The sequence below is a fragment of the Carassius gibelio genome, chromosome B10 (assembly GCF_023724105.1).
Source record: "Carassius gibelio isolate Cgi1373 ecotype wild population from Czech Republic chromosome B10, carGib1.2-hapl.c, whole genome shotgun sequence".
Classification (NCBI taxonomy): Eukaryota; Metazoa; Chordata; class Actinopteri; order Cypriniformes; family Cyprinidae; genus Carassius; species Carassius gibelio.
In genome coordinates this window covers 22,788,277-22,811,860 of record NC_068405.1, presented here as the reverse complement: position 1 = coordinate 22,811,860, position 23,584 = coordinate 22,788,277, and the positions used below count along the sequence as shown (strand labels likewise).

General features: G+C 35.1%; 1 protein-coding gene across 3 annotated transcripts in view; it reads right to left on the bottom strand.

Moving 5' to 3' along the window:
* Positions 1-23,584, bottom strand: part of LOC127966884 (cAMP-specific 3',5'-cyclic phosphodiesterase 4D) — a 222,559-nt gene that overhangs the window by 185,563 nt on the left and 13,412 nt on the right. Inside the window, exon 2 of one of the 3 annotated variants that reach the window (XM_052568211.1) lies at positions 19,266-19,351. The exons of the other annotated variants lie outside the window; for them this stretch is intronic. Coding sequence (XP_052424171.1) covers positions 19,266-19,307 — 42 coding nt within the window. The 5' untranslated portion in view covers positions 19,308-19,351. The remainder of the gene's footprint in view (positions 1-19,265; positions 19,352-23,584) is intronic. 3 annotated transcript variants of the gene reach the window in all.

Below are 23,584 nucleotides of genomic sequence, written 5' to 3'. Positions count from 1 at the left end.
TTTCTAGGTGCTGATCCACCATCTGGTCTGGATACGTACTGGATCCGGGTGACTGCAGTGACCCTCTGATCTGGACACAGACTGGATCTGGTGGCCACGGTGACCTCGGAACAAGAGAGAAACAGACAAATATTAGCGTAGATGCCATTCTTCTAATGATGTAGAAAGTACGGTGTTATGTGAAGTGTTCCGGTTCCAGTTTACCTAATTAATGCAGCCTAAAAATCCTTTAACGGATTTGGATATTAAAAGCATATTAGTATGTTATGTGTATGCCAGGTTAAAGAGATGGGTCTTTAATCTAGATTTAAACTGCAAGAGTGTGTCTGCCTCCCGAACAATGTTAGGTAGGTTATTCCAGAGTTTAGGCGCCAAATAGGAAAAGGATCTGCCGCCCGCAGTTGATTTTGATATTCTAGGTATTATCAAATTGCCTGAGTTTTGAGAACGTAGCGGACGTAACGGAGTATAATGTAAAAGGAGCTCATTCAAATACTGAGGTGCTAAACCATTCAGGGCTTTATAAGTAATAAGCAATATTTTAAAATCTATACGATGTTTGATAGGGAGCCAGTGCAGTGTGGACAGGACCGGGCTAATATGGTCATACTTCCTGGTTCTAGTAAGAACTCTTGCTGCTGCATTTTGGACTAGCTGTAGTTTGTTTACCAAGCGTGCAGAACAACCACCCAATAAAGCATTACAGTAGTCTAACCTTGAAGTCATAAATGCATGGATTAACATTTCTGCATTTGACATTGAGAGCATAGGCCGTAATTTAGATATATTTTTGAGATGGAAAAATGCAGTTTTACAAATGCTAGAAACGTGGCTTTCTAAGGAAAGATTGCGATCAAGTAGCACACCTAGGTTCCTAACTGATGACGAAGAATTGACAGAGCAACCATCAAGTCTTAGACAGTGTTCTAGGTTATTACAAGTAGAGTTTTTAGGCCCTATGATTAACACCTCTGTTTTTTCTGAATTTAGCAGTAAGAAATTACTCGTCATCCAATTTTTTATATCGACTATGCATTCCATTAGTTTTTCAAATTGGTGTGTTTCACCGGGCTGCGAGGAAATATAGAGCTGCGTATCATCAGCATAACAGTGAAAGCTAACACCATGTTTCCTGATGATATCTCCCAAGGGTAACATATAAAGCGTGAAGAGTAGCGGCCCTAGAACTGAGCCTTGAGGTACTCCATACTGCACTTGTGATTGATATGATACATCTTCATTCACTGCTACGAACTGATGGCGGTCATATAAGTACGATTTAAACCATGCTAATGCACTTCCACTGATGCCAACAAAGTGTTCAAGTCTATGCAAAAGAATGTTGTGGTCAATTGTGTCAAACGCAGCACTAAGATCCAATAAAACTAATAGAGAGATACACCCACGATCAGATGATAAGAGCAGATCATTTGTAACTCTAAGGAGAGCAGTTTCAGTACTATGATACGGTCTAAATCCTGACTGGAAATCCTCACATATACCATTTTTCTCCAAGAAGGAATATAATTGTGAGGATACCACCTTTTCTAGTATCTTGGACAGAAAAGGGAGATTCGAGATTGGTCTATAATTAACTAGTTCTCTGGGGTCAAGTTGTGGCTTTTTTATGAGAGGCTTAATAACAGCCAGTTTGAAGGTTTTGGGGACATGTCCTAATAACAATGAGGAATTAATAATAGTCAGAAGAGGACCTATGACTTCTGGAAGCACCTCTTTTAAGAGCTTAGATGGTATAGGGTCTAACATACATGTTGTAAGTTTAGATGATTTAACAAGTTTATACAATTGTTCCTCTCCTATAGTAGAGAATGAGTGGAACTGTTCCTCAGGGGGTCTATAGTGCACTGTCTGATGCGAAACTGTAGCTGACGGCTGAATGGCTGCAATTTTATCTCTAATAGTATCGATTTTAGAAGTAAAGTAGTTCATAAAGTCATTACTGCTGTGGTGTTGGGAAATGTCAACACTTGTTGAGGCTTTATTTTTCGTTAATTTAGCCACTGTATTGAATAAATACCTGGGGTTATGTTTGTTTTCTTCTAAAAGAGAAGAAAAGTAATCAGATCTAGCAGTTTTTAATGCTTTTCGGTAGGATATGCTACTTTCCCGCCAAGCAATACGAAATACCTCTAGTTTTGTTTTCCTCCAGCTGCGCTCCATTTTTCGGGCTGCTCTCTTTAGGGTGCGAGTATGCTCATTATACCATGGTGTCAAACTGTTTTCCTTAACCTTTCTTAAGCGTAAAGGAGCAACTGTATTTAAAGTGCTAGAAAAGAGAGAGTCCATAGTTTCTGTTACATCATCAAGTTGTTCTGAGGTTTTGGATATGCTAAGGAATTCGGATACATCTGGAAGATAACTTAAAAAGCAGTCTTTTGTGGTAGAAGTGATGGTTCTTCGATACTTGTAACAAGAAGTAGAATTTACAATTTTGGCTATATGAAGTTTACACAGAACTAAATAATGATCTGAGATATCATCACTTGGCTGAATAATTTCAACACTATCAACATCAATTCCATGTGACAGTATTAAATCTAGAGTATGATTTCGACAATGAGTAGGTCCTGAAACGTGTTGTCTAACACCAATAGAGTTCAGAATGTCTATAAATGCTGATCCCAATACATCTTTTTCATTATCGACATGGATATTAAAATCACCAACTATTAAAACTTTATCTGCAGCCAGAACTAACTCAGATGTAAAATCACCAAACTCTTTAATAAAGTCTGTATGGTGCCCTGGTGGCCTGTATACAGTAGCCAGTACAAACATAACAGGGGATTTATCATTAACATTGGTTTCTCTGGATAATGTTATATGAAGCACCATTACTTCAAACGAGTTATACTTGAAGCCTGCCCTCTGAGAAATCCTGAAAACGTTATTATAAATTGAAGCAACTCCTCCCCCTTTGCCTTTTAGACGCGGCTCGTGTTTATAACAATAATCTTGGGGGGTGGACTCATTTAAAATAATGTAATCATCAGGTTTTAGCCAGGTTTCTGTCAAGCAGAGCACATCTATATTATGATCAGTTATCATATTATTTACAAAAAGTGTTTTCGTAGAAATGGATCTGATATTTAATAAGCCAATCTTTATAATTTGTTTATCCATATTGCATTTGTTTTTTATTTGTTGAACCTCAATTAAATTGTTAACCTTAACTTGGTTTGGACGTTTTTTGTATTTTCTAGTTCGGGGAACAGACACAGTCTCTATAGTGTGATATCTAGGTGAAAGAGTCTCTATGTGCTGAGAATTAACTGACCTCTGTGATGGGAGGCAGCTAGCAGACGGTCGGTTTAGCCAGTCTGTCTGCTTCCTGACCTGGGCCCCAGTTAGTCAAGTATAAACACTAAGACTATTTGCCATATTTCTAGACAGAAGAGTGGCGCCACCCCAGGAGGGATGAAGACCATCTCTTTTAAACAGGTCAGGTCTGCCCCAAAAGCTCGTCCAATTGTCTATATAACCTATGTTATTCTGTGGGCACCACTTAGACATCCAGCCATTGAGTGATGACAATCTGCTATGCATCTCATCACCACGGTAAGCAGGGAGGGGACCAGAGCATATTACAGTGTCTGACATCGTGCTTGCAAGTTCACACACCTCTTTAAAGTTATTTTTAGTGATCTCCGACTGGCGAAGTCGAACATCATTAGCGCCGGCATGAATAACAATCTTACTGTATTTACGTTTAGCATTAGCCAGCACTTTTAAATTTGCCAAGATGTCAGGCGCTCTGGCTCCCGGTAAACATTTGACTATGGTGGCTGGTGTCTCTATATTCACGTTCCGTACAATAGAATCGCCAATAACTAGAGCACTTTCATCAGGTTTCTCAGTGGGTGCATCACTGAGTGGGGAGAACCTGTTTAATGTTTTGATCGGAACAGAAGAGCGGTGTTTTGACCCACGACTACGCTGCCTCACCGTCACCCAGTTGCCCTGCTGCAGGGGCTCTGCTGGAACCGGACAATGTACAGGAATCCCTGAGCTAGACGCATCCAAAGCCATATCTAGAGCCCTAACATTCTTACTGTCCTCAATTAAAGTTTGGATGCGTGTCTCTAATTCTGAAATCTTCTCTGTCAGCCTAACTGTTTCCCTGCATTTATCACATGTGAATCCCTCATCAGCGACAGAGATAGATAAACTGTACATGTGGCAAGAGGTGCAAATAACAATTGTAGGAGAAGCCATTACTCACCGTGCTTGATGAAATATTCTCACTGCGGTTGTTTGATGACCTTGTGGAAAACTGCAGCGTGAGAGAGGAGAGGAGAGGAGAAAAGAAAACGCTAATGACAAGCTAACGAGTGCTAACGCTTTGCAGGTGTGCTGCAGTCACGGAAGAGTGAACGATCAAAGTTAATCTGATAAGATTGATCGGTAATATCAGAAATATGGTGTGAATTAAGTTATATTTTACAATTAAAAAAAAACAAAACAAACAGACAGCAAAATGTTAATTGAAAGACTGGAGTTGTGTGTATTACTTCTGAATTATGTTAATGTTTTTACAGGATTGGGTACCTATGTCACCGGTATGTACTAGAACTGAATCAGAATGAAACTGACATTACATGCCTGTATAATGCTGATGGCCAATTCATGTTATTATATATATATATATATATATTTTTTTTTTTTTTTGTTTTTTTTTTTTAATGCATCCGTTCAGGAACCATTTAGGCACTGATATCGCAAAAAAAAAAAAAAAAAAAATGACACCCAACCCTATGTTTTTAGCAGCTATTTGGACTCTCATTCTGATGGCAATAGGATCCATCAGTGAGTAGGTGATGTCATGCTACATTTCTCCATACCTGTTCTGATCAACAAATCTACAGTTAAGTTAATAAGCTATATTACATGCCAGAAGGAGCACATAGCTGCGGTCATCTGATAGAAGCAATAAGGGCACTAGAGGATGCATGTTTAAGACCTGTTGTTATGCATAACGTGAAGTGGAGGCTTATTGGTTTATTAAATCAAGCAGCATAGATGCATATTATTTTCTAATTTATTTCTAAGTAGCAACATGACATGTAGAGTCCTTTATTAAAAGCAGAAGGCATTTGCTCGTTGGTCATTCATATTTCACCTTGATCCTCATTGGATTGGAACGGAGATCATAAATAGTAAATGACAGACAGCGGTTATTAATTAAATTAAGTGGTTAATCATTTGAATAACGTTAATAACCTAAATTTGTCCGATGATAGCGTGACAAACTGCATGTAGCTGCAGTCAGAATATACAAGACTAAAGAAACACAGTGATGCTTGTTCGCAAGGGTCCCGTTTATTTCTGTACAGCATCTTGGATTTATGATGTCAGTGCTGAAGGTTACACCATGTTCAATTGTTAGTAGGAAGACAATGCTCATTTGTTTTTCCCACCTCTCTGTGGATCTGAAAATGGCAAAACGTACATTTTCAAGCCTTTGCAATAGACAGAGCCTTAATGTGTCAGCCTCAGTCTTTAAAATCTACTTTCCAAAAATGTTTTATAGCATTTTATTTCCTGATTTCAAAGGAAACTGAAGTTTAGAAAACTCTCAAAACCTTTGTAAAGCTCAGGATGGCTTCACAAGTCAACATGAAGAGACATTCTCAACCCTTTTACTTTCATTATATGACATAAGCTCTAGTTAATCAGTATATTCAGTTGGGGGAAAAGTAGGCTGAAGCTGGACTATGGCCAGCAGGGAATGACTGGATCATGAAAAATGTCCATCTTACTAATTTAATTTGACAAAACTACCGTCATATCACATACACAGCAGCTGCAAGTTCCTCAAGGCAACCCGTCAAAATAAAAGTTTATTTTAACGTGAAGAAACTGTCCAAAATATATTAATATTTAGCAGTCCTAATACTCAATGTAACAACAATGCTAATAAATATTAATTTCTTTATTATTATGGGAATAATCACGTTTTCTTTTTGATTGTAACAGTAAACAGTTGACAGTGGCTCTTAATTTCTTTTTATAAATTCACCATTTGTAAACTGATGTTTACTGTTAATTTTTCAGAAATTTAAATAGTATTTGTATCAAAACTATATTCACTTTATCTTATAAAAAAAAAAAAAAAAAAAATCAAGAATCGAATCGAGAGCTTATGAATCAAAATCAAATCGAATCAGGGCATCTGAATCAATGCCCAGCCCTAAATTTAAATGACAATAAAGTGGGGGTATCTATCCTTTTAGCAGTGTTTTTTGATAAACGTGACTTAATACAAGTGTGACTACCTACAAAAGCTTTACTGTTACCGTATTTTCCGGACTATAAGTCGCACTTTTTTTCATAGTTTGGCAGGTGAAAACATTACCGTCTCCAGTCATGAGAGGGCGCTCTATGCTGCTCAGTTCTCCTGTAGTCTACACTGAAGACATATAGCGCCCTCTCGCGGCTGGAGACAGTAATGTTTTCTCTTGGTTCTTGGTTCTAAATAAATGCCACTTGTATAGTCCAGTGCGACTTATATGTTTTTTTCCTCATCATGACCTATTTTTGGACTGATGCGGCTTATACTCACGTGCAACTTATAGTCCGAAAAATACGGTATAAAAACACAGATGTTTGAATATAATGGGAATTGAATTGTTAAAATAAACATGCAACACACGTCATGCTTGTCATCACAGAATCTAACCAATGAGAATAAAGTGTGTGTCATCATCATCATCAAGGCTTTCACAGACGATTTTGAGAAACTGCAGTGCCTGACCTAGACGGCTGGTCTCCTTTTGCTCTCGCGGTACTCTGATGGCACATGTGATCGCAAGGCGGCTGCAACGTTGATCAAAGTCAGACGAATTTTCTAACTAAAATGCATTGCTTTTGTCAGGCGGCAGCCAATCTATTTTTTTTTTTTTTGTTGCTATTCTTCACTTGAGATTCAATGTGAGCTCATCAATGAAGTGTCTGCCAAAGCTGGGGTTCCTGTGTGGTAGTGAGATAACATCGTATTTCGTATCAGCATTCTCATTATGTAATAAATCATCATTAGCGACGGCTAATAAGCAAACTAATTAAGAGGGAAGCCTGAACACAACCATACAGACTAATATGATAACACACCCCGGTTATTACACTGTAAAGTACGCTTACATCATGGTTTCTTATTGATTTAACATCCAATTACCAGATACTCATCTGCGGTTTATAGATCCAGCTGTGGTGAAGAATAAATCAGCACAATTGGATATTTTGGACTGCCCAAACATGCTCTGTTCACAAGTGCACGTGGCTGTGCGTGTCCTACAGACATTAGCTGCCTATTCAAATGCACCTCTCAAGGGTTCGTTAGTAACGGCACAATGAAGAGGGATTATCCATGCTAAATGTGTGGCCACGGCTCAATAGTCCTCGTCCTTCAGCATTGGACCATTTGCGTAACTGGTTTAAAATTGCAAGCCACATACAAATGTATGAATAAAGTGTAGGACATAATTGAAGAAAAACAAATGAACGCAGTCATGCACCTGCTGCACGCCGGTGTTTATTGTCGCTCTGAGTCTGGTCATTCTCGTGCCGGTCTTGGCTAAGTTGAATTTATGAGTGTTCTTAAGTAGGTCAAGTGCATCTTCTTTTGAAAGTCTGTGTAGAGAGGCGAGTTTCTCCTTGGGGACAGTTATTGTTTGCAGTATTGTTTGTTTTTCTGTTGCTCTGAGGTGCTCTGGTCATCCTGTATAATAAGTAACTCTATTCAGAGAAACAGCGGAAAAATTGCAAGCTGCCAGGATTTAATGGAGCAATCAAATAAAAAGCCCTCATGATAATTGGACAGTTTTCATAAGGCCACCTCAAGTCTCTTTAATAATGAGAGGTGTTCGCTAAGGGAAGCTTCAGCACTGCTGTCGTTCATACTGAAATCAGAGATGTACTGTTCATTTTGTTTGGCCTTGTGATTGTGCCTGGAAAATAAAACGTATCAGGGGGAAAAAAAAGTCAAATTTACATTGGAGGAGAGACCTGTGTAATATCTAGAGACTTAGACTTGGGTTACTTTAATGAAAACCAATAAGAAACCACCCTAATACTAGAACAACCACCTAGCAACCACCTAAAACACTACAACACTCTAGAAACTACATAACCACAAAAAACACAGGAAACTAACTGAACACCCTAGTAGCCATTTAGTAACTAAGAACAAAATGCCCTAGCAACTGCTTAAAACAACCTAGCAACTACTCAGAATGCCATATAAACAATAAATACGTATAGATGCCCCATTCGATGGCTCCAGGCACGTAGATGAAGCCGCCATCTTAAAACTTGACATTCACCATACTGTAGGTTCCCACAGAGCCACTGAGCCGTTCTGTGTAGGATTGTGGCATCTTTCGAATATTCAGTGAATACTATGGTGAATGACGTCAAGTTGACCATTACAATATTGCGGACAATTTACGTATAGCGGCCCATAGAAACACTCACTAATGAGGCATCTTTAATTGGCCAACATATCAGTTGTCAAGATTAAAGAATTACATTTTTTCAGAAGGGATGAACATTATTATCGGAATGATATCGGAATCGGACGATAATGGCTTAAAATGTTGACATCGGCATCGGGCCGATATTAATAATTATGTCGATATGCCATGGCCGATAAGATAAACAGCATACATGTGCTCAGCGATAAGATCATGTCAGTAGTGTGCTCATTCTTTAAAGAAAATTGGTCTGAATGATGACTAGATCCACTATTTCGGATCGCCACATTTAATCAGGGAATGAATGAATGATACGAGTCCTGCAGTAGCAGCAACAGTAATGGCCATCTATCACAAACAAGTCGCTTGTAACTTGAATAATTGCAAATATACAGATCTATTCACTAATGTGTAATATGTTTTTTCTAACTTATTATTAACCGATTATGAAAAAATACAGTAACCAATTTATAGTTATTTTGATCTTTAAGTGGACTCGAATTATAAGAGACTTCAAAAAAGACTAAAAGTTAAAAAAACTTCATTTTTATTTAATTCTAACAAGTAAGTTTTTGTTAAAAACAAACTAAAATTTTAAATAATTTGTTTATAATCTCTGCACAGGAAAGACTTGGTGTTTTTTCCAAACAATATAAAAATATTGGTATCAGCATCAGTTATTGGACAAAATGGTTTGAAAAATATTGGCATATCTGATCTGCAAAGTTTCAGTATCGTGCATGCCTAGTTATCAGTATCTGCCAAAATAGTAGTTCCTGTGGCTGAGTGGTAGAGCATTGCATTAGCAGTGCAAAAGGTTGTGGGTTTGATTCCCAGGGAACACGTTAGGTAAAAAAACGTATTGCCTGAATGCACTGTAAGTCACTTGGATAAAAGCATCTGCTAAATGTAAAATATTTATATCCGATTCTCCCTACTAGCAACCAACAGAACACTCTTGTTATTGCTAAATCAGCCCTGGCTGTGAGTTTAGCAGTGACACGCAGCAATCATACTTTCTTTAAAAAACACAAGTTGAAAATAGTTGTCTTCTAAAATAAAATACAGATTTTTTTCCAGATGTAACTGGACAGCAGGCATCACTGCATGTGAGGAAGCAGTGCTAGAGTTTGTTAAAATGGGTCGGCAGTGGGAGAGTCTCATTGATATTGTAAGTGGCAGGGATGGGTGTAGGGTACGCAGTCAGATCCACTATGTCTCTGAAAGGCCATTGTATTCTGTGGTTTCTGCAGTGTTTTGTCCCATTACTGCAGCTCGTACACTGGCAGCACATCATCCAGACAGCCGTCAGGGCCTGAGCCTAATGCACTGCAGCAGCAACAGCCAGACAATCTTTGCCACCACCAGAAGGGATGTACTATACGCACATGTCCACACTGCCACGATTACACAGCACCCGAATACAGCATGGTAAGAATGACATCTCCTGCTATGGATACAGATCTCTCTATATCTCACAAAAGCACTATGTGAAAGTCATCATTGTTATTCCTGCTGCCCTCGGTGGAGTTTCAATCAAAAAGGGGTCGACAAATGAGGTCACGTGATTGGGTGAACTTCTCAAAACCTGTCAGAAACATGTAGTTATTCTTCACCACATAATCAAGTAAAATAAGTATCTCTGCATAAAGAAATTGTGACGTTCGTGCACCAGGAAAACACAAGGAAAGGGAGAGATCCAATTGCAGGTACGTTTATTAAACAAAAAGGGTCATCCAAAACAAACAGTCCAAAGTGACAAACAAAACAAAAGAGGGAACCGGATGAAACGGAACGGGAACTCGGAGGACGAGATAGCAAGGTAAGTCTCCGGAGACGAGAACATTGGTAACACGAAGGGTAAGGACTCCATACAAACAACAGGGAAAGACTAGGGATGTAACGATGCACTCCGAGCCGGTTGAAAATCGATAATAATATGTGACGATTCGTGTCGGTTGAGATGTTAAAAGAATCGCGATACACGTTTTAAACAGCAGGGGGCGCTGAAGCAGTCACCTATATTTTGACCTCGCTTTGCAGGCAGCGAACAAGCTGTAACTTTAAACAGTAGCAAAAATGGGGGTGGCAAGTGTAGATGATGAACTCTATCTCGAACAGCAAGCGGCTGTGACAGCAACTCTACTGAGCAACGGCGTTCGACGAAATGTCCGTGACATCGATACTTTGGATGGCTCAGACATCCGTGATGCGGAGGACACAGTGAAGCTTCTAAAGCCACTCAAAACGTCCACCACTGTGCTGTGTGACGAAAAAACCCCAATGTGTCTCTCATTGTGCCCTTAAAGAATATGATCGAGCATAACATGGCATCCAACGAAGAAGATTCTCCCGCTGTTAGCAACATAAAGAGAGCTATACTGAACAACCTTTACAACAGATACACTTCAGAGTACAACCACCTGCTGGAGTGCACCGCATTAGACCCCAGATTCCGGGCTCTGCCTCATCTAGAGACAGACCAATGCGATGATGTAATCCACAGACTGAAGGAGAAAGCTGTACTGATGTTGCAGAACCAGGTAACCTATTGTATTTATTTTACTTTTTCTCTAAATTGTATTTATTTTACTTTCTCTAAATTGTTTTTATTTTACTCTTTCTCTAAATTCTATTTATTTTACTCTCTCTAAATTCTATTTATTTTACTTTCTCTAAATTCTATTTATTTTACTTTCTAAATTCTATTTATTTTACTCTAAATTGTATTTATTTTACTCTCTCTCTAAATTGTATTTATTTTACTCTCTCTCTAAATTGTATTTATTTTACTCTCTCTAAATTGTATTTATTTTACTTCTCTAAATTGTATTTATTTTACTCTCTCTAAATTGTATTTATTTTACTCTCTCTAAATTGTATTTATTTTACTCTCTCTAAATTGTTTTTATTTTACTCTCTCTAAATTGTATTTATTTTACTCTCTCTAAATTCTATTTATTTTACTTTCTCTAAATTCTATTTATTTTACTCTCTCTAAATTCTATTTATTTTACTCTCTCTAAATTCTATTTATTTTACTCTCTCTAAATTCTATTTATTTTACTCTCTCTAAATTGTATTTATTTTACTTTCTCTAAATTGTTTTTATTTTACTCTTTCTCTAAATTCTATTTATTTTACTTTCTCTAAATTGTATTTATTTTTCTCTAAATTGTTTTTATTTTACTCTCTCTAAATTGTATTTATTTTACTTTCTCTAAATTGTTTTTATTTTACGCTTTCTAAATTGTATTTATTTTACTTTCTCTAAATTGTATTTATTTTACTCTCTTTAAATTGTATTTATTTTACTCTCTCTAAATTGTTTTTATTTTACTCTCTCTAAATTGTTTTTATTTTACTCTCTCTAAATTGTATTTATTTTACTCTCTCTAAATTATATTTGTTTTACTCTCTCTAAATTGTATTTGTTTTACTCTCTCTAAATTGTATTTATTTTACTCTCTCTAAATTGTATTTATTTTACTCTCTCTAAATTGTATTTATTTTACTCTCTCTAAATTGTTTTTATTTTACTCTCTCTAAATTGTATTTATTTTACTTCTCTAAATTGTATTTATTTTACTCTTTCTCTAAATTCTATTTATTTTACTCTCTCTAAATTGTATTTATTTTATTCTCTCTAAATTGTATTTATTTTACTCTCTCTAAATTGTATTTATTTTACTCTCTCTAAATTGTATTTATTTTACTCTCTCTAAATTGTATTTATTTTACTTTCTCTAAATTGTTTTTATTTTACTCTCTCTAAATTGTATTTATTTTACTTCTCTAAATTGTATTTATTTTACTCTTTCTCTAAATTCTATTTATTTTACTCTCTCTAAATTGTATTTATTTTATTCTCTCTAAATTGTATTTATTTTACTCTCTCTAAATTGTATTTATTTTACTCTCTCTCTAAATTGTATTTATTTTACTCTCTCTAAATTGTATTTATTTTACTTTCTCTAAATTGTATTTATTTTACTCTTTCTCTAAATTCTATTTATTTTACTCTCTCTAAATTGTATTTATTTTATTCTCTCTAAATTGTATTTATTTTACTCTCTCTAAATTGTATTTATTTTACTCTCTCTCTAAATTGTATTTATTTTACTCTCTCTAAATTGTATTTATTTTACTTTCTCTAAATTGTTTTTATTTTACTCTCTCTAAATTGTATTTATTTTACTTCTCTAAATTGTATTTATTTTACTCTTTCTCTAAATTCTATTTATTTTACTCTCTCTAAATTGTATTTATTTTATTCTCTCTAAATTGTATTTATTTTACTCTCTCTAAATTGTATTTATTTTATTCTCTCTAAATTGTATTTATTTTACTCTCTCTAAATTGTATTTATTTTACTCTCTCTAAATTGATTTTTTAAAATAATTTGTTTATTATAATGACATATTTTTCTAAATGTGTTTCCAAATTTGTTTGTGTAAACTGAGTATTAATGATACAAATTATAACAAATGATATTAAAATCTTGCCTTTATAACAATGTGAAAACCCTATCAATGTTGTACTTAGATTTTACTTAGGCTTTTTATTTCTGCTATTCCTCTGTGCAGGATGAGGGCAAAGAAGGTGCCAGTGGTCACCCCCCTGCAGCAGTGCAGCCTCTTGACCAGACAGACAGAGCAGGAGCAGAGCTGAAACAACCTCCTTCCAAGAAAACAGCATTGGAAGATCTCCTTGGAGGGACTTTCAATGAACCAGTTGCACAACACATCAGTCAGATTGATGCAGAAATGAATAAGTACAGAGCTGAAACATCCATTTCCCTCAATAGCTGTCCACTCAAGTGGTGGAAAGAGAATGCTAGGCTATACCCACGGCTATCCAGTATAGCAAAAGCATATCTCTCCACACCAGCCACCTCTGTCCCTAGTGAAAGGGTTTTTTCATCAGCAGGGGACATTGTGAATGTGCAGAGATCTCAGCTTCGCCCAGAAAATGTGGATATGCTGATATTTCTTAAAAAAAGGTTCTATGCTAGGAAAGAACACTGGCAAAGCCTTAGTTTGTTTATATGAAAAGATTTATTTTATTTGTATTATTTATTTTATTTGAGATTTGTTATAATATTTCAATTTAGTTTTGTTATTTGACAAAGATATTTCAGTTTCAGAAAGAAATGTACAGCATTTTGTCTGAGTGAGAATGAAATAATAAAAGGAAACTTTTTTATTTATCTTTCTTAAATCTCATTTTGCACAATCAATCGTAAGAAAATCGTATCGTGAAACCAGTATCGTGAATCGTATCGCATCGCGAGTTCAGTGAATCGTTACCTGCTTAGGAAAGACAGGTATTTATAAGGAAACTAATGACAATAGATTTCCTGCACCTGTGCAATTAACTGGAGTGCAATAACTGTGAAGACAGGACCAGACTAGAGGAATTATAGTGCCTATGGTGTAGTGCCTAAGGAGAAGCGAGCACACCCAAGAAAACAGAGAATGACAGCGTGACAGAAATGAGCCATATTTTTTTAGCAGTATTTACACATCATAGGATGAACTAAGTCTAAATAAAGAAGTCTAAATAATAAATAGCTTGATCTATGCAGTCTTAAAGGTACAATTTGTAAGATATTTCCAGTAAAATATCCAAAAACCACTAGGCTAGTGTTATATAGGTTTTCCAGCTGATTACTAAAAATATCTCTAATGTTTTCAACTACTTGTAAATCATGAGAAAATGCCCATTCTAAACAGTGACACGGGGCAGTGCAGTCGCCTGTCAATGACGTTAGTTACCCTTTATTACCGCCTTTACTGACGTAGAAACCACACGACAACAGTGTCGTGGACAAATGCGGAAGTAGTGTCTAGAGTCCAGCAAACTACTAGCTTGCTTCAAGCCATTCCTTATTTACTTCTTGCACGTTTTATGGTGGATTGTGTTACTTATTTATGGAACATTATTACCGTTTACCTTCTGCCACTGGGTCTGTCGACAAGGACAGCTCCCGTAAATGTAAGCGTACGGGTCAACCAAACGACCCAAGAAGAGTTTGGGACAAGAGGAGAGAAAGAGCGAGGATCAATATCAGTGTTGCAGTTTCTAGATGGAGAGAGCTTCGCAACTTCAACTAGAAAGAGATGCCGATCTCACTTGTGTTTTACTCGACAGGTGAGTTGTTTTGATTCGTATCTTTACAGAAAACGTATGTTATTATAATGATCAACAAGATTAGTATTTAGGTGGCATACACGCCAAACGCGGTGCATCGCATCTCTAGACCCATGCGAGGATGCGTCTGATCCATAGTCGGATCGTGTCTTTGCATTGACTTTGTATATAATCTACTCGCGCAAATCGTTGAACTCGTATGAATAGTATGCCCAATTATTATGTTTGAATTTACATGAGTGTATATATTTGTTGAACAAGTGGTAATCGTTTTCACATTGTCTGATTGATGGCCGTCAGCGGTTGGGTAGAAAACAACAAATCCCATCATTCCACTCTCCTTCTTAGCGTCATTAAACCACGCGATTGTTATTGTTTTGGTAGTGCGCCCTCTAGTCGCAGGTCATACAACCTGTACCTTTAAATATAAGCTTCAATTTATTTTTTATTTTTTTCTGGACATTTTTTCAAGAGATTTACTTTAATACTGCAGTGAAAATAAAAGAAAAATATTAAAAGAAAAATAGCCAGAGACATTATAGTAATTAGAACTGTTCTAATCCAAAATAGAGAGTAAATAGGTATAAACAAATATTAAATAAACAGACAATAATTGTGTAGATATTCTAAATAAATGAAAAATTACCTAAAATAATAACTGAATAAAATCAATCAATCAATCAATCAATAGCATGGAAGTTTAATTAAGTTTAAAAAATATTGGAGTAAAAATAACTAGGTTTAAACAAATACATAAAAAGTCTAAATAAATAGGCAACAATTGTGTAAACAGTTGTCTAAATTGTCTAAAACAATCAATAAATAAATACATAACTCAAGGGATGTGCTTAATTGTTGTAATAAAAAAGTAAACAAAGTTTAAACAAATAAATAAACGCTAAATACATAGGCAAAAAAAAACAATATAAATACTCTTAATATATAAATATTAAAATAGTTTAATTTTCTCTATACAAAATATAATTATTTTTTTCTTCCTTTTTTGATTTAGTGGTAAAATGTGACCTGTACATGTTTTTATAAGATTTACTGGACCAAGAAAATCATCAAGTGTCACTTTGCGTACGTTTATGCCAAAGAACACCATAATCATTTTCTATTAAAAAGATCCAGGAAGAGTGTTTGTTTGATAAGTGGGCTGCTGAGTGCGCATGAAAGGCAGATGCTGCATCGTCTTCTTTTGATCTGGAAAATTCAGGCTTCTACTGGTAAGATCTTCTTCTATTACTGTTAATTATATCAGATTGATTGAATCAGGAGCTATCAGGATGCGATCAAACATGTGGGACTCCTCACCACAGCTAATGTACCGCTCTGAGGTCAGCAGAAATGTGTGTGCGTGCGTATGAAAGGACACTGACGTCTATCTGACAGACAGATGCTACATGACATGCCTGTGTACGGATAAACACAAACCTATGAATAAAAGGCATGAAAAAAATGGATTGTGCCCTTTACAAGAATCAGCCAATCACAGCACTCCGATGACAAAGCCACAGGAGGAGGAAAATAGTGTTGCTGTGCTCCAGGTGATTCAATACTAGACTTTAAAGATACAGAATGGACAATAAGGCTTACAGATGGAAAATCATTAATGCTTTTAATGACTTGTGAACATTATTTGCCAACCTCTTCTATTGGCTTCTATTGTTTAGAGGTTGCTTTTTCAAAGCTCAGGAGACTCAGAGTTCTGAGTTTAGTTTTATCAATGTCAACTCTGGCTCAGGTCATTTTTAAGGACCGGGAATGCATATACACATACAATGTTACCTTAGTGCCATTATTATAGTTTTTGTTAATATTTTGATTTTTGTCCTGCTTTAATTGGTAAACTGTTACCGTATTTTTCGGACTATAAGTCGCACCTGTGTATAAGTCGCATCAGTCCGAAAATAGATCATGATGAGGAAAAAAACATATAAGTCGCACTGGACTATAAGTCGCATTTATTTAGAACCAAGAACCAAGAGAAAACATTACTGTCTCCAGCCACTGAGCAGCACTGAGCAGCATAGAGCGCCCTCTCGCAGCTGTAGACGGAAATGTTTTAACTTGGTTCATGTCTCTTAGTTCATTTCTCTTGGTTCATGTCAATTTAATTTTGATACATAAGTCGCACCTGACTATAAGTTGCAGGACCAGCCAAACTATGAAAAAAAGTGCGACTTATAGTCCGGAAAATACGGTAATTTGTTTTTGATTTGTGTTAATTTTTTTTGGTTCTTTATCAAAAATGACTATGGCTTTAGATTAAGTTTTAGATTTCATTTAGTTTTAGTTTTCCTTTTTAAAATGTTTCTTTATTGTTTTTATTAAGTTTATTTTTTAGTTTCAGCTCTTTTTTTAATGTGTCGATAAAGTTTTAATAGTTTTAGAAACGTTTTTCTCAGTAATTCCAAGTAAGTTTTACAAATATAGTATTCAATATTTGAAGTGGGTCAAAAAAAAGTTCAAAGTGGTTCTAAGATATGATTTTGGTTTTAGGTTTTTGATCCACTTAAAATGTTGACTAGTGTAATTAGAAATAATCAGAAATCAAAATAAAACCCAATAATAAAATAAATAAATAAAGTATTATAACTAAAACAAAATAAATTTTGGCAATCTTTGCAACTAGCTGAAATAAAATAAGCTTGAGGTTTTTAAGATTTTATATTACTTCAGTTATTGTTGAAGAAATGAAAATACTTTGTAGTTTTATTCTTAGATAACAATAAACCTAATATACACAAATAAGGCTATAATTGCACAGTAAGAGTATAGAACTATAAAAACAATATTATTTGGTGGAAGAATTTAATGAGAAATGTTTGAGTTCAAATTATCTTAAGCAACTGAAAACAATGTTTAATCTCCTCTGAGATTAAAAGGGGTTATTTCTCAGAAGAAAATCGGAGAAGGACAAGAGACTTTCATCTTTAACATTATTGCTTTCTAGAAGAAACAACTGAGACTAATAGTTGTTCATTTCTCCTCGCCTTCTCCAGCCCATGCAGTATCACTCTGAGATGCCATTTGGACACGTAATTATAAATGCACTTAAAGGCGGCCGACGCGACCATGCTCGTCATTGCTGCTGGAGCTGTGTGCCCTCATTTAAAGGCATTAGAAACGATTTGCAGCTGCACTGCTGATCACGCTTGACATTGATGTTACCCGGCGATGCAGAAACTGACATGAGGAGTGAGAATGTGACAAGTCTGTTGATCTCACACCCTCTGTCACATTAGAGCTTTCCGACGGTGACACACACTTCCGTCACAAATCACATGACTGACCCAAACACTGTGCTACAATTACCAAAGGGCGTGCATGGACAGTTTGAGCCGACACTGTGAATTAAATGGGACAAATGTATTTAAACCTATGTTGTAGGGATGGACATTTTTGTTAATTTCTTATCGATAGGTTTCAAAAACGAGTACTCGAGTAAGCGGGGCGTGTGCAGGGGAACATGGCCATGATGAAAATATCTGAAGACTGATATGAAAATTAATGTTTTTAAAATAAAAATGACATGAAAACATGTCTATGAAAATATGAACACATGATTAGAACACTGTTAGATTATGATTATGATAATAATAGCAGCCTGAGGTGAATTGGTGGGTTTTTGTTAAATCTGAGCCAAATTAATCACAGTTAAAAGAAAACCAAAGACGTAAACTACTTTAGTCTGTGTGCATTGAATTTATTTAATACACGAGTTTCACAATTTGAGTTAAATTACTGAAATAAATGAACTTTTCCACAACACTTTTTTATTATTCACTGACAAAAATTGATGTGAAAGCATTTTTCACTCAGTTTCAAATAAATTGTACAAATCAGAAACAATAAGCTAGTAACATGTTAAATTAAAAGTGACATTTTAATTTAGAAATAATATTTTAATATTTAATAATATTTTGTCGAAAAATCTTTTTTTTTACAGAGCACTAAAACTAAATGAAAATGTTGTGGCAAACAGTCAAGAAGTGATGGCAACCCATTTACTTTGATAATGTATTTCTGAGTATGAGAACAGGACCTTATTTTATTCTGCAACTGTATGGAATTTATATTAATGAAAGATTATACAGACAAACAACTTTTTGGAGGAATAGCATGCATGCACTGGTGAATCATTAACAATAATACTGTGTATTGATAAAGTAAATAGAGTCCCTTTGATTTCATTTTGACTTTAAATGAGGCAGTGTAATTGCTTCTGGTGCCACTGTTCTGTAATGAGTCAAATCAAAGGTGCATTTCATCAGCATTTATTCAGCTTTTTTATCAGCATTTGCCTTTAAACTTTGCTGCAAATCATTTTTCCTTGCAAAAAGTCTTGAATATTACATGCATCACCCAGAGCTCCTAGAATGATTCATCAAACCTCAAAGGCAAAGAATGATTGCAATTTAAAAAAGTGAGAGTAGTGAACATACTGTAAGAACGCAGGCTCTGATGGCTCTTCCACAGCCGACAGGCTTTCTCTATGACAAATTAGTGGAACGTAATAAAATTGCTTCACCCCAATTCCCAAGATTCACATTATGGGATTTATTCCTCATTTACACTTTGTACAGTGAAGGTACAGAAGTACTGAAATGCACTCACAGTCTGTGGAGAGTCTGCCGCTGTGCAATCAATCTTTTTCATCCTGTGAGATACTCCAGCATGTAATTCTTCACACAGTCAAAGTGCTAGAAGAGAAAAACAAGAATAAAGCAAATAGATGTGGTATACATGTGGTAAAAGCACTTTAGACATGGGTATGGTTATAGAAGACATGTATGAATGATTGAATGAATATAAATAAACATAATAGCTAACATTCATTAATTTACTCAACTGCTCTGTGCACTACTTATATGTTTGCACACCCTATATATTAAGCTGTTAGCTAATCAACATGCTAACAATCAAACCATTAAAATCAAGTCACTACTTATGTGGCTACTTGAGAGACTGTTAATGATTCTGCCCATGAATAGAGCTTCAAATTAGACTCTTTATAGAGAGTTAGCGAGAACACTCACAAGGTTTTAAAACTGAGCGATGGGGTCAGAGTTAATATTAAAATAAGGACAGACGAACAGAACACCCACTGTAAGACTGCAGTTGGGATGAATCCAGCTTTGTAGAGTAATGCAACAAACCTGAGCCAGCAAATCATGCAAATCAGCAACAGATTGAACAAAGAGGAGAAGAAAGATGAATGACGTGTCCAAAGCAGCCCACAAGCTAGGGCTGCACGATATTGGAAAAAACTCACATTGCAATATATTGTTTTCCTGCAATATAAATTGTGATATGTAAAATATATATATATATATATATATATATATATATATAAAAAAGAATGACTGGGATGATTTTGTAGGCGAGTAAATCAGCATAGAAAATAAACAAATTACAAGCATATATAAACATAATAGAACAAAGATACATATGAAATAAACAGTGCTTTACATTTTTCAAAATGTATTTTTGACGCTTCAAAATATTCTAACGGACCCTCTGATGTCACATGGACCACTTTGATGATGTTTCTCTTTTCTGGACATAGGCAGTATTCCGTACACACAGTTTCAGTGGAGGGACTGAGAGCTCTCGGACTAAATATCTTAAACTGTGTCCCAAAGATAAACAGAGGTCTTACTGGTTTGGAACAACATGAGGTCATTAACTACATAATTATGATTTTTGGGTGAACTAACACTTTAAAGTACTAAAATTAACTGAAATAAAAATGATTGAAAGCTAAATATATAAATATATAAAAAAATAAATAAATATATAAAAATAAATTAAAAATAGATCAAAATAAGCAAAAAGAAAAAAATGTAAAGTACTTACACAAAACCCAAACTAAATAAACCAAAACTGGCAACACTTTACAATAAGGTTTCATTTGTTAAAATTAGTTAACTATTAGCTAACATGATACTTGAACAATATTGCAGCATTTATTAACCTTAATGTTCAACATTTTCTAATATGTTTTTCAATGTATGTTCATGTTAGCTAATGCACTGACTAATGTGAAAGATAGTTAACCCTAAAACAAAAAAAACTAAAAAGAAATTACATTGAAGAAGAAGAAAGAAAAATAAATATTAAAATGAAAACTGAAAATACAAAAATGTAATTTAAAATATTAATAAATCACACTAAAACACTGATTGACAATCAACTAGATGATGAAAATTGTTTCTATATATCAGGTGGTTGAAAAATACATAAGCACAAGTCGAGTAAGCCAAAAGAAAATGTTAAGATGAAAAAGAAAAAAAAAGGTAAGATAAATCGGGTCCATTTAAATGTTGACTTTAAAGTCTCCTGCTTATGAAATGTTTCTCCTGATGTGAAAAATAAACCGCAGTCTCGCATGATATTTCTCCTTTAGTTTTCCAAAAGAGATCTCAACATGTGCAATCAAAAGCCGGAAATCTCACTATGAACTCAAACATTTCTCAACAAATAATCTGGGCTGCTGTTATGTCAGCTCTCACGTGTGCCAGTTTATTTCTCCTGATAAAAGATTTTAGACATTTGAGACAAAGTTGATAATTAAATGAACAACAACTGAGATCTAAAAGCCATGAATTAAGAGCCATGAAACAGCGATGTCCCGGAGCTTTGGTGACATTTGGCTATTTCAGTAAACAAGACTCACTGTGTTAAAATTTGTAGATTATAGTCCAACGACTGAAACGAGAAGTCTGGTGACGAACACAGACTCCAGTCACTTTCAACACAAAGGGGAAATTATTCGTTTTGCTCTGCTGACAGTCACACAATGGGTGCGGTGGAAGAAAACAAAACATGAAAAGTCCTTGCTGATTGTCATGACATGTCTTTTAAGTCACAATGAGGTTTCTCGCTGCAATAGCCTGTGATGTAAAGTGAGATCTGCGTGGGTGGGGCTGGAAATTGTTGAGCTGACTACAGTAACAAGTCAAGTTCTTTTCAACAACGAGAAGTTCTTCCACGGTCACATACAGATAAGATTGACACTTCAGCGCTGTGAGTCACTGTGGGTTATTTTTATCGAAAACCGATAAAAATCCATCGCCGGCGGAGTCCCTGCGATCACCTATCACTCTTTAAACCAACCCTGCGCCCCTGAAGACTCTCTAAATCACTTCAAAAAGTCCTTGGATAATTGTGGGATTTTATACCATTAGAGTGCACCAATTCAGCTTCACTGCTACAGGCGCTGATATTAAATGGAAAATGAACCAGGGGCAGAAATAATAATGAAGGATATTAAGCCGTCTGAATGGAATTTTAGGGCACACGGGTGAGACACATCATCCAGATCACGTTTCTGTGCATCAGTGAGACTCATACAGGTGTCCTTGTGAGGCCTTTAGTTACAGACGCACCAAAGTCATTTCTTTTTCTTTTTTTTTCTAAGTAGGATTTAAGGAATGGCCTCATTAGCACCTGCTGTAACTACACTACCATTCAAATGTAGGGGATAAGATTTTCTTTTATGAAAATAATACTTTTATGCATTCCATTAAACAAAAACCTATTAGTATTTACTGGGGCTGGGTATTGATTCAGACATCCAGATTCAATTCGATTTGCAAGCTCTTGATTCTATTCTAGGTTTATCTTTATTACATTCAGTGATTATAGTTTTAATACAAATGCTGTTGATATTTCTAAAAATGAACAGTAAACATCAGTTTACAAATGGTGAATAAATAAAACTAATTACATAATAAAACAAAGTTCTGCACAACAGAGGTTTACTGTTAAATTTAAAAAAGAAAACAAATGTGATTATTCCTTTAAAAAAAAAAAAGATAGTAGCATTGTATCACAGTAGTAGCATTGAGTATTACGACTGCTAAATAGTAATATATTCTGATGTTTCTTAACTTTAAACTAAACTTATTTTGACAGGTTGCCATGAGGAACTTGCAGCTAACGAAGTGACTCTCAGAGCAGCTGGAGATGATATTTGTGTATGCATAATATCATTATAGTGAGACGACAGAAGCTGAAAACACTGCAAGTGCCGTACGTGCTTTAGTATGTGTGTACGTTAGTAAACAAAACAATGCAACGCACCATCCGCCATTCATTCATTGATTGCGAAATAATATAAAACGCTTCCGCAGATTAACAGTAATCCTATAGCATTTCACCTGAGCATTGCGAATCACGCAAATGGCTTTGTTTTTGGTTCTCATCAACAGTATCTCCGCCATTATAAGTGCTGAATGAATGACAGGCTTTGCGTTGTAACATCGCGCAAAGTAAATAAGAGGGTGATATCTAGTGGAGAAGAGTAATGATAAGTTTCACGTTAATCAAATCTTGTTTTAAATGTGTGCTGAAATAAATATACCGGAAAAGATCAATTCGCGGCTTTTGAGAATCGATATTGAATCTACGTCATTTAAAAAAAAAAAAAACATTAATCGAAAAATACATTTATTTACCCAGCCCTAGTATTTATAATGTTATGAAAGATTTAGATTCAAATAAATACTGTTCTTAAAAAAGAATCCATACAAAATGTCATCATATATATTCCACAAAAATATGAAGCAGCACAATGGTTTTCAACAGTGATAATAATTAGAAATGTTTCTTGAGCAGCAAATCAGCATTGATTTCTAAAGGATCATGTGACATTGACGAATGGTGTACTGATGCTGAAAATTCAATTATGATGGCAGGAATAAATTACATTTTCAAATATATTTATATAAAAAAATAATTTTAAATTGTAATAATATTTCACATCTTTACAAAATTTGTACTGTATTTTTTATCAAATAAATACAGCCATGGTGAGCAGAAGAAGCTAATTTGTTTTAAAATAAAAACAAATAAGTATGACAAACCCCAAACATTTGAAATTGTAGTTTACATCAATATGGGGGCAAAAGCATTTTCCATTGGAAGAAATT